This window comes from Labeo rohita, chromosome 12, assembly GCF_022985175.1.
Source record: "Labeo rohita strain BAU-BD-2019 chromosome 12, IGBB_LRoh.1.0, whole genome shotgun sequence".
Lineage (NCBI taxonomy): Eukaryota > Metazoa > Chordata > Actinopteri > Cypriniformes > Cyprinidae > Labeo > Labeo rohita.
Window position 1 is genome coordinate 28,388,515 of NC_066880.1, and position 13,821 is coordinate 28,402,335.

General features: G+C 36.1%; 1 protein-coding gene across 2 annotated transcripts; it reads left to right on the forward strand.

Moving 5' to 3' along the window:
• The first annotated feature begins 1,827 nt into the window (after positions 1–1,827).
• si:dkey-94l16.4 (uncharacterized) lies at positions 1,828–12,189 on the forward strand. 2 transcript variants are annotated; one of them, XM_051124638.1, is made up of 6 exons: positions 1,828–2,039; positions 5,080–7,280; positions 7,356–7,449; positions 8,963–9,012; positions 9,199–9,270; positions 10,486–12,189. In XM_051124638.1, the coding sequence occupies exons 2-5, from the start codon at positions 5,085–5,087 to the stop codon at positions 9,241–9,243; spliced, it is 2,385 nt and encodes a 794-aa protein (XP_050980595.1). In that variant the 5' UTR covers positions 1,828–2,039; positions 5,080–5,084; the 3' UTR covers positions 9,244–9,270; positions 10,486–12,189. The 2 variants fall into 2 exon arrangements, with proteins under 2 accessions (XP_050980595.1, XP_050980596.1); XM_051124639.1 differs by lacking the exon at positions 1,828–2,039 and adding an exon at positions 2,065–2,290.
• The last annotated feature ends 1,632 nt before the right edge of the window (positions 12,190–13,821 follow it).

Consider the following 13,821-nt stretch of genomic DNA (forward strand, 5'->3'; position numbering starts at 1 on the left):
AACTTACATCACTGCTCCAGCATCGAAACAATGGAGGTCGGACTGTTACAGCTGATCTGAGGTAAGACGCTCATGTCAATCAACTATTGTGGGAGTGGCCTCTGTGGGTGTGACGTCACAACGACAGGCATCTGAGAATGGCTCGATTTGAAAAAGGGGATATTATTTTTGCAGATTAATTAAAAACCACTGCATGGATTCTTATCATTATAGGGTAGATTTGTACATACACTGCCAACACATTAATGTTCAAACAACATGTAAACGTGAACTTAGCATCTGATCAGAATCAGAACAGCTTTTATTGCCAAGTATGCTTGCACATACTAGGAATTTGTTTTAGTGTCATTAGCTTCCAGAAAAAAAAAACAGTAAACAGTAAGAAAAAAACAGTAAAATTTTTAAGTATTTTTACTATTTTAAATAACTGTTTTCTATTTAAATATATTTTAAAACATAATTTATTCCTGTGATTTTTAGCATCATTACTCCAGTTAAAAGATCCTTCAGAAATCATTCTAATATTCTGATTTACTGCTCAAATATATACATATAATATTATTATTATTATGTTTATTATGTTTATTATTATTATTATTAAAGCTGAGTAACAGACAGCTGATTTGATGAATAGAAAGTTCAGATGTACAGCATTTATCTGAAAAAGAAATGTTTTTGTCATCACTCTTGATCAATTTAAAGCATCCTTGCTAAATAAAAGTATTAATTTCTAAGTACACAGAGACAACAACATACAGACAATAAACATAAGATGATAAAAAAAATACACATATGTAAATATAAATCGACAAAACTTAGAAAAATAAGATGAGAATAAACTACACATATGTAAATATAAATAGACAAAAAAATAGAAAAATAAATTGAGAAATAAATAAATAAGTGGTATGTACAGTTGTGCTATAGATGACAGAATAGAATAGAATAGAATAGAATAGAATAGAAAGAGGTAGAGATGCAGGGGTGTGCTAGGATGGGGGTGGTAACTAATAAATAAAAAGTTATTGCACATTATATTGCACAATGGGGGGAACATTTAACTGTTCATAAGGAGAATTGCCTGGGGGAAAAAACTGTTCTTGTGCCTGGCTGTCCTGGTGTTTGGGGCTCTGTAGCGCCGGCCAGATGGCAAAAGTTCAAAGAGATGATGACTTGGATGTGAGGGATCCAGAGTGATTTTCTGAGCTCTTTTCCTGACCCTGGATGAATAAAGTTCTTGAAGGGAGGGCAGGGGAGCACCAATAATCCTCTAGCGCAGTCCGAACTATTGCCTGTAATCTTCTGATGTCTGATTTTGTAGCTGAGGCAAACCAGACAGTTACTGATGTGCAGAGAACAGACTCGATGACGGCTGAGTAGAACTGTTTTAGGAGCTCCTGTGGTAGGTTGAACTTCCTTAGCTGGCGAAGGAAGTACAACCTTTGTTGGGCCTTTTTGGTTAGGTGATGACCCCTTTAATGAAGAACAACCATTTTAAATATTGATAATAATAAAAAAAATGTTTCTTGAAAAGCAAATTATAATGATTTCTGAAAGATCATGTGACATTAAAGACTAGACTAATGATGCTGAAAATGCAGCTTTGATCACAGGAATAAATTACATTTTAAAATGCATATTTTCATAGAAACCAGTTATTTTAAATAGCAAAAATATTTTACAACTGTACTGCTTTTGCTGCATTTTGGATGAAATAAATGCAAGCTTGGTGAGCAGAAGAGACTTTTTTAACAAACACAAAGCTTGTGTCGCATAATAACTACACTGTTCAATGGACTGACTACAACACGTCCCATAATGCTGCGCAATGGCTCATCATGACTCTGACAGCAGCAGCAGCAACGCAGCAGTGACCAAAACCACTGGAGCCCAAAAGTATGAGAAGCCCCCGTTTCATGCATTATTCAGTCCAAACTCCACACTCTACTCAAACAGACGCGGTCGCACCTGAAAGAGTGTGTGTTCGTTCCAGCGGGATGGAGTTTGCGATGGTTTCGTGAATAAATGCATCTGCTCGGGTGAGTCTGTGCACGCGCGCTCTTTGTTTAGCTCGCATTGCTAACGGGAGCCTGCGGCGCTTCGCTCGCGCGTTTCTCTGATTAACTGCGCCGCTTAATTGGGTTTCATAACGACGTACGTTTGCTGGACGCGTAGCTGAGCGGTATTTATTGTCGTCAGAATGTATATTAGCTTGCATGCTACCAACCGGCTATGCTAACGTTAGCATAACAAACGCAAGACGGAAAAGCGACACAGAATCACAGCACAGGTAACGTTAAAGCGACGCGTGAAAAACCGACGAACCCGGATTAAATCTGGTTTGGATGTGTTTGACAGTTCTGGATGTTATCCAGATTATAATGACAGATACTATGTCTATTACTGTTCTACTATTCTATACTGTTCATGTAATCAGTGTTAGTTTATGCGCTAATAAATCACTTAAAGCGCTTCAACATGAATACAGTCAATAAAATAGGCTGTTATGGGCTTTAATTAAGGCCTCATCATGCATTTGTGGTTTTACACCGAATACAGGAGTACAAACGTGATTTATGAAGTATCCAGACACTAAACTGAAGTACAGCAGTACGGTATTTTATGCAGTACTGTGTAAATACCATGGTACATATTAACTGTGGTCTATATTAACATACTCTGGGATACAAATATGTGACCCTGGACCACAAAACCAGTCATAAGTGTGAATTTCTCGAAATTGAGATTTCTACATTGTCTGAAAGCTTAATAAATAAGCTTTGTTAGGATATGACAATATTTGGCCGATACAACTATTTGAAAATCTGGAATCTGATGGTGCCAAAAAATCAAAATATTGAGAAAATCACATTTAAAGTTGTCTAGAAGAAGTTCTTAGCAATGCATATTACTAATCAGAAATTACGTTTTGATATGGTAGGAAATTTACAAAATATCTTCACGGAACATGATCTTTACTTAATATCCTAATGATTTTTGACATAAAAGAAAAATCGATAAATTTGACCCATCCGATGTATTTTTGGCTATTGCTTCAAATACACCTGTGCAACGTAAAACTGGTTTTGTGGTCCAGGGTCACATATAGTAATCGTTCATTACCGTGGCAAATATTAACCTTCTGATCAGTATTAACAGATCGAAAAACATGCAAGCGTTATTTCTTAATAATGAAATGTGCTTGTATTTATTTCAGTAATATTTATCTTTTAATATTTTGTATTTTGAAGGTATTTCATAGTGCTACACAGTGTTCACCTCTAAATTAGCACCATTTAGCACATTTTTATATGTAAAATAATATATTATGTGGCTCATTTGTAGATTGTACCCAAAAATTGTTTTGTATTTTCATATCTGCTGTTCATTTCCAATGCCACATTATTTAATTTCATAATAATTTCCAAGGTCACAAGTGTGACTGTAAAGACCTTTTAGTCTTTTCTTGTTTTTTTTTTGTGGCAAGTGCCACAAAAGTCATGTACCATGAAAGAAAAGTCATATCTCATAATTTGGTATATTATACATATAAAACATGGTGTATAGACGTTTAATCTATCAATATAGTCATTACTTTATTATGCCTGCTTGTCTTTTGTAAGCAAGTGCTACAATGCGCAGTAGCTCTTGCGTAATATTTCCGTTATGGCGCAAACGTCTCCAACACTGATTGCATGAATCTGAAGTGGTTCAAATATGCGGTGAAGTCATGCTGATAACTTAAAGAAACATTAACATAATTTTAAGCATTTTCAAATCCAATTTGAAGACCTATTTATATTATTTGGCATGTGACCAGCTTTATTAATTTTATTGACTACAATAAAGTCAAGAACGGGTATTTGTTTTGGTTTTAGGACATCTTTGATGAAAGGTTTTGATTCATTTCAAAGGTTGACTACTGCATTTTTTAAAATTATTATGTTTTTTTTTTATTATTTGTTGTTATTTTAGCTTTTGCTTTTTTGCCAGTTTTTTTAATACATATTTTTATTGTCAAAGCACATCAGTCAACTTGCATTGTTTTTAATGGTGAATTTTGTATAAATAAATTTTATATCAAATCAAATTCAAATTAAAAACCTGTTCCTTTTATTTGGAATATGAGCAGCTGTAGAAAGAATCTGATTCCAGTTTTTTTTATTATTATTATTATTTTAGCTTTTGCATTTTTTTTAAATGTAATTTGTATTACATTTATATTGTAAAAGCACTTCGGTCAAATTGCATATTTTATAATGGTGCTATAATAATAATTTACCCTCATGATTTCCCTCATGTTTCTGTTCTCATTTGATATGGAAGAACCTCCCAGTGATTTTCAAACTTTAATTTGGCATATGAGCAGCTGTGGAGAGAATCTGTTTCCAATTTTATTATTTTTTCATTATTATTGTAGCTCTTGCATTTTTGCCAACTTTTTAAATTAAATTTTAAATATTTACTTTTTATTGTCAAAGCACTTTGGTCAGTTGCATTTTATTTATTTATTTTTTTTGGTGCTGTATTAATAACATTGCATCATGCTTCTGTTCTCAGCTGATATGGAAGAGCTCCCAGCGATTTAAAAATTAAAAACCTGTTTCTTCTAGAACCTGATTTCTAATTATTTACATTTTTATTATTATTATTATTATTATTATTTTATTTATTATTGTTGTTGTTGTTATTGTAGCTCTTGCACTTTTGTCAACTTTTTAAATTATATTTTTATTAAATATTTAGTTTTTATTGTCAAAGGGGCTTCAGTCAGTTGCATTTTTTTTATTAGTGCTGTATTAATAAAATTGAGCCTTCCAGCGATTTTCAAATCCAAATTAAAAACCTGTTTCTTTAATTTGGCATATAAGCAGCTGTGGAGAGAATCTGATCCAATTTTATTTTATTTTTTTTAATTATTATTTTTATTATTATTATTTTAGCTCTTGCATTTTTTTTTTTTATTAAATTTAATTTTTATTAAATATTCAGTTTTTACTGTCAAAGCACTTCAGTCAGTCGCATTTTTTTTTTAATGGTGATATATTAATAAACTGACCCTTATGTTTCTGCTCTCAGTTGATATGGAAGAGCCTCCCAGCGACTCCGATGGTCTACAGCCACAGGATCTGTCCTCCTCCTGCAGCCTCCCCAACATCTTCGACCTGACGCGGAACGCCGAGGAATGCCTTCTGAAAGCCAACCCCATCGTCGTCCAGACGCCGGGCTGGTTCGTCAACCCTGGGACCAGCGATGGGATATTGCTTCCCGAAACCGACCCTGATCCGCTACCGCTTCCCACAGACCAGATCCAACCGGATAATGCGTTTTCCAACACGACTGTCACGCTCTCCTACGTGAGCCGGTCGCACGTCTTCTCCGAGCATTCCCCGATCTACGGCGTTCCTTCCTTGGGCAAAGCGTTTGCACTGCATCCCGCCACGTACGATCCCGGAAAGCTGGTGACGGATGCAGGAGATGCTGCGCTTTCAGTGGACCAACACTGTCTCCAGCAGGTGTCCGTACCGGTTGGATTGACAGCGTGTGATCAGTTTGGTTTTATGTCTCCGGCTCAAGTTGTGGAAAATGTAGCGGCGTTCTGCTACCTTCAACAACCTCCGGATTTGCAAGATGTGGAAAACCTGGCTTTGGAAACACTCAAGTCTTTACAAGCTGAACCCGGCGAGTGCAGGTTTCCCATTAGTGTAGACCAGCTTCAGAACGGAGCTGCGAATGGCTTGTGGAACGTCGGACCCTTCGAAGGAGGATTTCCGGAGGATGGTGGCACGAATGCAGAAGGTTTGCATCGGAACGCCAATCCGGAGCTTGTCTTTCTCATCTCTAGATCTGAGGAGCCGGTGGTTTTACCAAATGATGGCTTCGCCATTTCTTTAAACCAAGACTTTGTTAGTCCGTTGGATCCAGAGTCTCCATCGGCAGAGCCGACAGAGGATGTTTTCGCTTTGCCGCAAACTGCAAACTCTCCAAGTGGAGAAAAGCAAGAAGAGGAGTTTGATTCTACAATGGCAGGAGCAGCAGAAACAGAATCGCCGGAAACACCAACAGGGAAAACTGACAAAACATGCAACACTGAGTCTGTGCATGTCAGCGATGCATCTGCAGAACAAACCGACACAGATGCACTCAAAACAGCAGAACGAACCGACACGGATGGATCTAAAACTTGCAATGATTTGTCATCTAGCGACAAGGTTGAGAGGAAAAGACTGCCTCCGAGAGCTAGACGAGGTGTAAGAATGGAAGCCTTTGTTCAAGACTTCCATCCCGTCAGATCGAGTCGCGTATGCAAAAGAAAAGTTCAGACGAGCAAGTCAAAGAAAAAAAATGTGCTGGAAAGGATTCGCAAAGTGGCGGATGTAAAGAAGACGAAAGAAGAAACCGAGGTCAGACGTTCAAGCAGACGCAAAACCACACTATCTACCTCATCTTCTGCAAAGACTTTAGATGCATTTGTGCAACGCACAAAGAAAAAAACCTCTAGGAGGTTAAGAAACCTTCATCCGGTACCAGTCAAGCATCAGAAACCAACAACGGCTCACCAAGGTCAGAAGAAATCTGCCAAACGTAAGAAAAAGAAACACAAAGTTGGGCGTGCGTCATTTTTCTCACCACAGGAACCTGAAATCAAACTCAAATGTCTGAAAAACAAGGAGGAGAAGAAGGACGTGCGGGACGACACCTTTACGCCATATGTGCGCGTACAGATTAAAGACTTCCCGGTCTGTACGGTCGTCAACTATCCCGAGGACAGTGCCTGGATCAAGCAGGGAAAGCGGCGGGCGTGTGGCGGGTTTGTGACTGGCGTGATGCCGGCGACGCCTGGGTTGCATTATGGAAGGGTTTGCGTGGACGCCGCGCAGCGAGACGTCCTAGTCTGCTGTCTCTGCGGAGGCTCGGCCAATGCGATGGACCTCGGAGACTTGCATGGGCCGTATTATCCTGAAGGTTTCAAATCACCCTCTAAAGTGGTTTGTAATCCACAGGAAGAGGATAATAGTGACTCGGACTCGTCTTTTAGAGGGAAACGTGTTCCTGAGTGTTTTTGGACTAGTGATAGTGAGTCGTCCAGTGGTCCTTCTTCATCTAAAAGACTCAGGACGGACGGCGACACCACCGATTGGTTCAGTCCTCCCGTGGTTCCTCTTGACGCTAATGAGCACTGGCTTCACGAGGACTGCGCGGTATGGTCCGCAGGCGTCTTTCTGGTTCGGGGAAAGCTGTACGGGCTGGAAAATGCGGTCAGGTTGGCCAAAGCGTCGGTAAGATTTTTGATACCCAAATTCTTTAACACTCAGCAGCCTGTGGTAATGACACTCAACTGTTTGTTTGTCCAGGTTTGTTCGACGTGTCAAAGAAGGGGAGCGACATTGGGTTGTGTTTTCAAAGGCTGCCCGAGCAAATACCACTACAAGTGTGCGCTTCAGTCTGGTATGTCATCTGCAGTCCTTTTGCATTCTGTTGCACGTTGCATTGTAGTCCAAAACAGGCATTTTGATGCCTATCTGCCTGTTAACTTCTGTTTTTGTGTCTGCATTTGCAGACATGTTCAGACTTGTGGTCAGACTGACATGGAAACAGTGTGAAACACAACAGAGAAAAAAAAAAGTGCAAATCTGTCCGTGCATGAAAGATATGATGTAAACTTACATACAAATATAATTTCCAGTGGAAAAGTGGAGTCAGCTGTTGGTGTTTTAGCAGTTATTAAATTCAGAACAGATTTGAGAACATACTGTCCTGTTCTATATATACTTTATTTTTCTATTTTCTGATATATACACTGACATTCAAAAATTTTGGGATCAGTAAATTTTTTTGTGTTTTAAAGAAGTCTCTTTTGCTCATAAAGGCTGCATTTATGTGCTTAAAAATACAAAAAAAAACCCTATAATATTGTGAAATATTATTACAATTTAAATTTTATTACAATTTATCTTAATATACTTTAAAATATAATGTATTTCTGTTTTGCAAAGCTGAATTCTTAGCATCGTTACTCCAGTGTCACATGATCCTTCAGAAATCATTCTAATGCTGATTTATTATTAAGGTTGGAAACTTGTACTGCTTAATATTTTTTTGGAACCTGTGATACAGGATTGTATGACAGCCTTGCTCAATAAAAGTATGACTTTTTTCAAAAAAAAAAAAAAAAAAAAGGAAGAAAAAAATTACTGACCCCAAATATACATATTAGAGATGCACCAAAATGAAATTTCTCAGCTGATACCTATAGCTGATTATTCACAATAATCTGCAGACACTGATGCCAGTACCAATAGTTTGGTTTTCTTAAGGAAAAAACTAATTTCTCCCAACCGATGCTGTAAACTATTCAGGGAACCATCTCAATTGTTATATTTAAAGGTTAAAATAACCAACAACACTATTGTATGCAATGTTATTTATTTTCAGATATAATAATCACACTCGAATAAATTGTTTGAATATAATTCAACTGTGCATAAGGTAGCTTTTATAAAAACTTGTCTTCATGACATATTTAACAGTAACCGTAAACAAGCTCCCTCTAGTGTTTTTCTTTAAACACTGGTTAACTTATCTGAGGTAAATACAACGTTAAGTGACATTGTTCACAATTTGTTTTATTTGAAGTCATTCTTTCGGGATGAAATGCTGATTGAGTGATTATATGAGGCTTGTCGCATATCAGTAAGTTATACTGTGTCTTTTAACATGCCTTCTGTTGTTCATTCATTTTTATTTGGTGCTATAACTTGTATTAAAGTGGAAAAGATGTCAAAATGACATTTATTGTTTCAATTTTGTGATAAAATGAGACTTTGTTTCTTATCAGAGGTAATAAATCACAAAGCTCTTTAGGAGCATTAGAAATGTTTTTTTTTACTACTATCTTGTTTTTCTAGTACTGTACACCCTATACCTTTCAAAATTAATTGTTTTCTTTCTGTTTTCATAGGTTGTGTATTAAATGAGGATAATTTCTCAATGAAATGCAGGAAGCACAAGGTATATGTGAAATGTTTTAGATGGCAGTTAACAAAAATATGTAATTTTTATTTATGCATTTATTTTCATTTGAATGTTTTATAATTAAGATGCTAAATATTACAAACTTGTACTTTTTGTGAATTTCTCTTTTTTTTTTTTTTTTTTTTTTTTTTTTTTTTTTTTTTTTCTTGTCTGATGCATTAGAACAAGTCCATTAAAGGATCATCATATCATCAAATCAACAGGTGACACAGGAGAAAGAGGACGCTATGCAAGGTTTGAGCACTTCACGTTGTCTGAAAAAAAAAAAAAAAAAAAAAAAGTCAAAATTGCATTGTTGAGAGGAGAAAAACAAGGCAGTTTACAGACATGCTATAAACATATATTTTAGTTCTAGTCTCTCCACAATTCACAACAAGTTTATTTGTACAGTGCATGTCCCACATGCCACAAGTTGGAAGCTGTATTTTCAAACTTTGAAGTGTTAAAAATACAAGACGTTTACATTTAGTCATTTAGCAGACGCTTTTGAGGACAATAGAAGCAATCAAAACCAAGATAATGGTCCTTCATCCAGCAAGAAATGTCTGTTAGACGTGCTGAGATGTGAGCAGCTATCGTTGGATCATCAGGATGGAATGAGAGGTAGAGTTGAGTGTCATCAGAACAGCGGTGATATTAAAAGCCGTGTTTTGAAATGACAGAACCTAGTGATGCAATGTAAACAGAGAAGAGAAGCGGTCCAAGAACTGAGCCCTGAGGCACCCCATTAGCTAGATGTTGTGACTTGAGCGCCTCACCCCTCCAAGATACCTCAAAGGACCTATCTGAGAAATAAGACTTCTGAAGCCAGACTGGTTGATAAAAACTGCAGAAACCCTGTCAAAATAAATATTGTTTTTAATGAATACCGCTTTAATTTGTGACCCTGGACCACAAAACCAGTCATAAGGGTCAATTTGTCCAAATTGAGATTTATAAATCATCTGAAAGCTGAATAAATAAGCTTTCCATTGATGCATGGTTTGCTATAATAGACCAATATTTGGCTGAGATACAACTGTTTGAAAATCTGAAATTTGAGGGTGCAAAAAAATCTAAATATTGAGAAAATCACCTTTAAAGTTGTCTACATGAAGTTCTTAGCAATGCATATTACTAATCAAAAATTGAGTTTTGATATATTAACAGTAGGAATTTTACCAAATATCTTCACAGATCATGATCTTTACTTAATATCCTAATGATTTTTGTCATAAATCAAAAATCAATAATTTTGACCCATACAATGTATTTTTGGCTATTGCTACAAATATACCCCAGCGACTTAAGACTGGTTTTGTGGTCCAGGGTCACATTTGATTGTTAACGTGTTTTGCATGCTTGATGTTAATCGCATTATATAAGTCACGGTACATTTCAGATGATAAAAAGCACAATTTATATTCCAGCAAATGCAGTATTTTATTGTAAATCTCTCTCTGTCCTCAGAGTGCGGTTGATCTCTAACTCCAGTGTTCCTGTGAGCGCCGGCCATGGGACCTTCAGACAGAACGGGCCAACACCCATACACCTTAATAATTTTGCTGTTGCACTGCTCAAAACATCCGTTACTATCACACAAATGGCACTTTGCGAGACTCACACTAAAAACAAAGTCGTTTTGCGAGGTTAGTTGTGACTGTGGGGAAAGTCAGAGTGAATTGCACATTTAAGGCGCTCGAGGAGAAGACGAATCCACCAATCCTGAACCACAGCACAAACATGTGCTTGTCTTTTTTGCCTGTTTGATTTTACAAAATAAGTGCGTCATATTTATATGTTGGCACTGAGTAATTTGTTTATTTGTAAATTCTTATCTTTTTTCATTGTCTTAATTTATGAAGAAAATTAATCTTATCAGCTGAATTTTAAATATACTGCTTGTCGATTATAATTCACTTGGCATCTAGTCATGAAAAATGTTTAGCTCTTTGTCAAAGAAGGAAACCAACAGCTAGCAAGCAATTCTGATGGGCACTTTGTGTACAAAATGGGAACGCATGATTTCTTTTTGTTTAATATAAGTATATTGGCTTTATAATTCAAGCCCAAAGTTATTGTGTTTCTTAATCTTTTTCTTGAATGATAATCTGTTTCTTCCCATATATCAGCACATTTACACACTTGCGTCATGAAGTGCGGAAGACGCTCTGAGAACTTGTGAACATGAAGTATCTAATGTTCATTTTCAGTTACATTAATTGTATAATTCACATGCAAACATTTCTTGTAAATGCTGAATTTTAGTGATCCAGTTCATCAGATATCTAAATATAACTTCCTTTGAACCACAGCCAGTGGATTTTCTCGTTAGTCCTATGCACTTACATGCGTCTCCTCTACATAATCTATATTTTGTAGCCAGTTAACTAGTGTAAATGATAAGCCTGCATTAGTAATGACATATCACCTTGATGCCACCAGAAATTACCTGTAGGAAAGTTTTAAAACAAGTAATCTTTTGGGTTCAAAAAGCATCTTGTGGATTTGTAACTTCAGGTGCACTTAACGAAGGATTTCCTTTCAACTGAAATGTTTTGATGCAATTTGTTAATCCGTAATTCTTTTTTAAAAGTCCGTTTATTCATTTGTCGCTGCCTTGCTAAGACAAATCACTATCAGTTTATTTATGACTTTTATCCAGGAAGCACGTTTTGTTTGAAAGAGATCAGGATTTTGAGACTTGTTCTGTAAATGTACAGTGCATTAAACAACACATCATGTGTACAGAATATTTATGTCTATATTTTTGTCCAAAGTTTAAGATGAATCTGGAATCTGTGCCAAATGCAGTCTGATGTACTTTGGCAGCTTGTGCATCAAGAGGTTGATTCATGTGGTGTTGCTCATGTCTGTGTTAATGTACTAGTGTTGTGTGCCATACCTTTTGTTCAGGACTGTATCTGTATAAATCTTGTGTAAATGTCTTTTTTTTTTTTTTTGTCTAACTTGTTAGCATCATACCTAATGTACCAAAAATGTTTTTGTTTGCATTGTTTTGCTCAAATGTTACATCTTTTCTGATCTTAATCTCAGGGTTGAGCAGGGTTTTTCTGTGTTGTTGTCGTCATTCTTACCCCAAAATGTATTTATCCTGAACTGACTAAACCCAGTTGGTCAGCGTAATAAACTGGCTTCTTTTATTTTGCCTAATGTGCTGTTGGTCTCACATTAATTTTTTTTCCACTCATTAGTTGTTGTTTTTTTACCCACAACAACATAACATTTATGGAAGCTTATTTCTGCCAAGGAATAAAATGTGTGTGTATATAGAGAGTGAGAGAGGCCTTAATTCTCACAATCCAGGCTTTTTTCAGTCAGAAAAAAGTCAGAATTGCAAGACGCAAACTGAGCATTGTGAAATGTAAACTCAGAATTCTGAGCGAGATGTCAGAATTGTAAAATTTAAACTTAGAATTTAGTGAATTCCAAAGGTTAAAAATTCAGACACGCAAGACGTAAATTTAGAATTCAGAGAAGTCAGAATTGCAAGAAAAAAAGCCAGAATTTTCCACAAAATTCTGAGGAAAAAAGTCAGAACTGCAAAATGTAAACTTAGTTTTCTGGGCAAAAAAAATTAAATTCTGAGGGAAAAAAAAGACTTGCAAGAAGTAAACTTGGAATTCCAAGGGAAAAATTGAGAATTGCGAAATGTAAACTCAGACCTCTGGGCAAAAAAACTCAGAATTCTGAGGAAAAAAGTGAGACTTGCAGGAAATAAACCTGAAATTCTCAGGAAAAATTTTAGAATTATGGGATGTAAACTCAGAATTTTGTGAAAAAAAGTCAGAATTGGGAAATTTAAACCCAGAATCCTAAGACAAAAGTCAGAATTGCAGGATGTAAACTCTGTAGAACTTTTAAATGTAAACTCCATTCCAAGAATTCTGAGGAAGAATGTCAGAATTTCAAAACTTAGAATTAAAAGGGGGGGGACTTTCAAATTCGGACTTCCAAGGAATAAGAATTCTAAAATTTTAACCCAGAATCCCAAGTAAAAAGTTACAATTGTAAAACGTAAACTTGGAATTCTGAGAAAAAAGTCAAAATTGTAAAATTTAAACAGAATTTGAACGAAAAAAAAAAAATCTGAATTGCAAAATGTAAACTCGGAATTCCAAAAAATAACTAAATAAATAAAATAGAATTTTAACTAAGAAGCCTGAGAAAAATAATCCAATACAATTTCACAATTCCAAGATGTAAACTTGGAATTCTGAGGAAAAAATCAGACTTGCAAGAAGTGAACCCAGAATTACGGGGGGGCAAATTTAGATTCAGAATTCAGAGAAATCAGTCACGATTGTGAGATGTAAACTCAGGATTCCGAGGGGAAAAGGTCTGAATTGTAAGACATCAAGTAGGAATTTGCGAGATTAGAAGATTAAAAGTCACAAAACCAGGTAATTCACATACAAAAACAAGTGCACATTTCAGTCAAGATTTATTTGTGGATAAATCTGAACTTACAGGAAGACAGTTGTATTGCAAAGACAGATTTTAGACAAGTTTCAGAGATTGTTTTGATGACTGAAAGCTCACTGACAGCTAACTAAATCAAAACTATCACCAGAAACCAAAACGCTTCAGCACGACAAAGGCTGATCGATCACAAAATCTCCAGGCCATTTGTTAATTAAATAACATAAAGCGCTGCTGAAGGCGTCTGATGGTCAGTATGTGTAGATGCCAGCTGAGCTGCATGTCTACGATATGTAAGAACAGGATATTTATGCTCTGATGGGCCACTTTTGATGTAAAGAGGGTGATACGATTATAGCTAAC

Coding starts and splice junctions, on each gene's coding strand:
- si:dkey-94l16.4 (XM_051124638.1), top strand. CDS start 5,085: ATGGAAGAGCCTCCCAGCGACTCCGATGGTCTACAGCCACAGGATCTG. Junction 7,281..7,355: donor TCAGGTTGGCCAAAGCGTCG/GTAAGATTTTTG, acceptor TTGTTTGTCCAG/GTTTGTTCGACGTGTCAAAG. Junction 9,013..9,198: donor TGAAATGCAGGAAGCACAAG/GTATATGTGAAA, acceptor CTGATGCATTAG/AACAAGTCCATTAAAGGATC.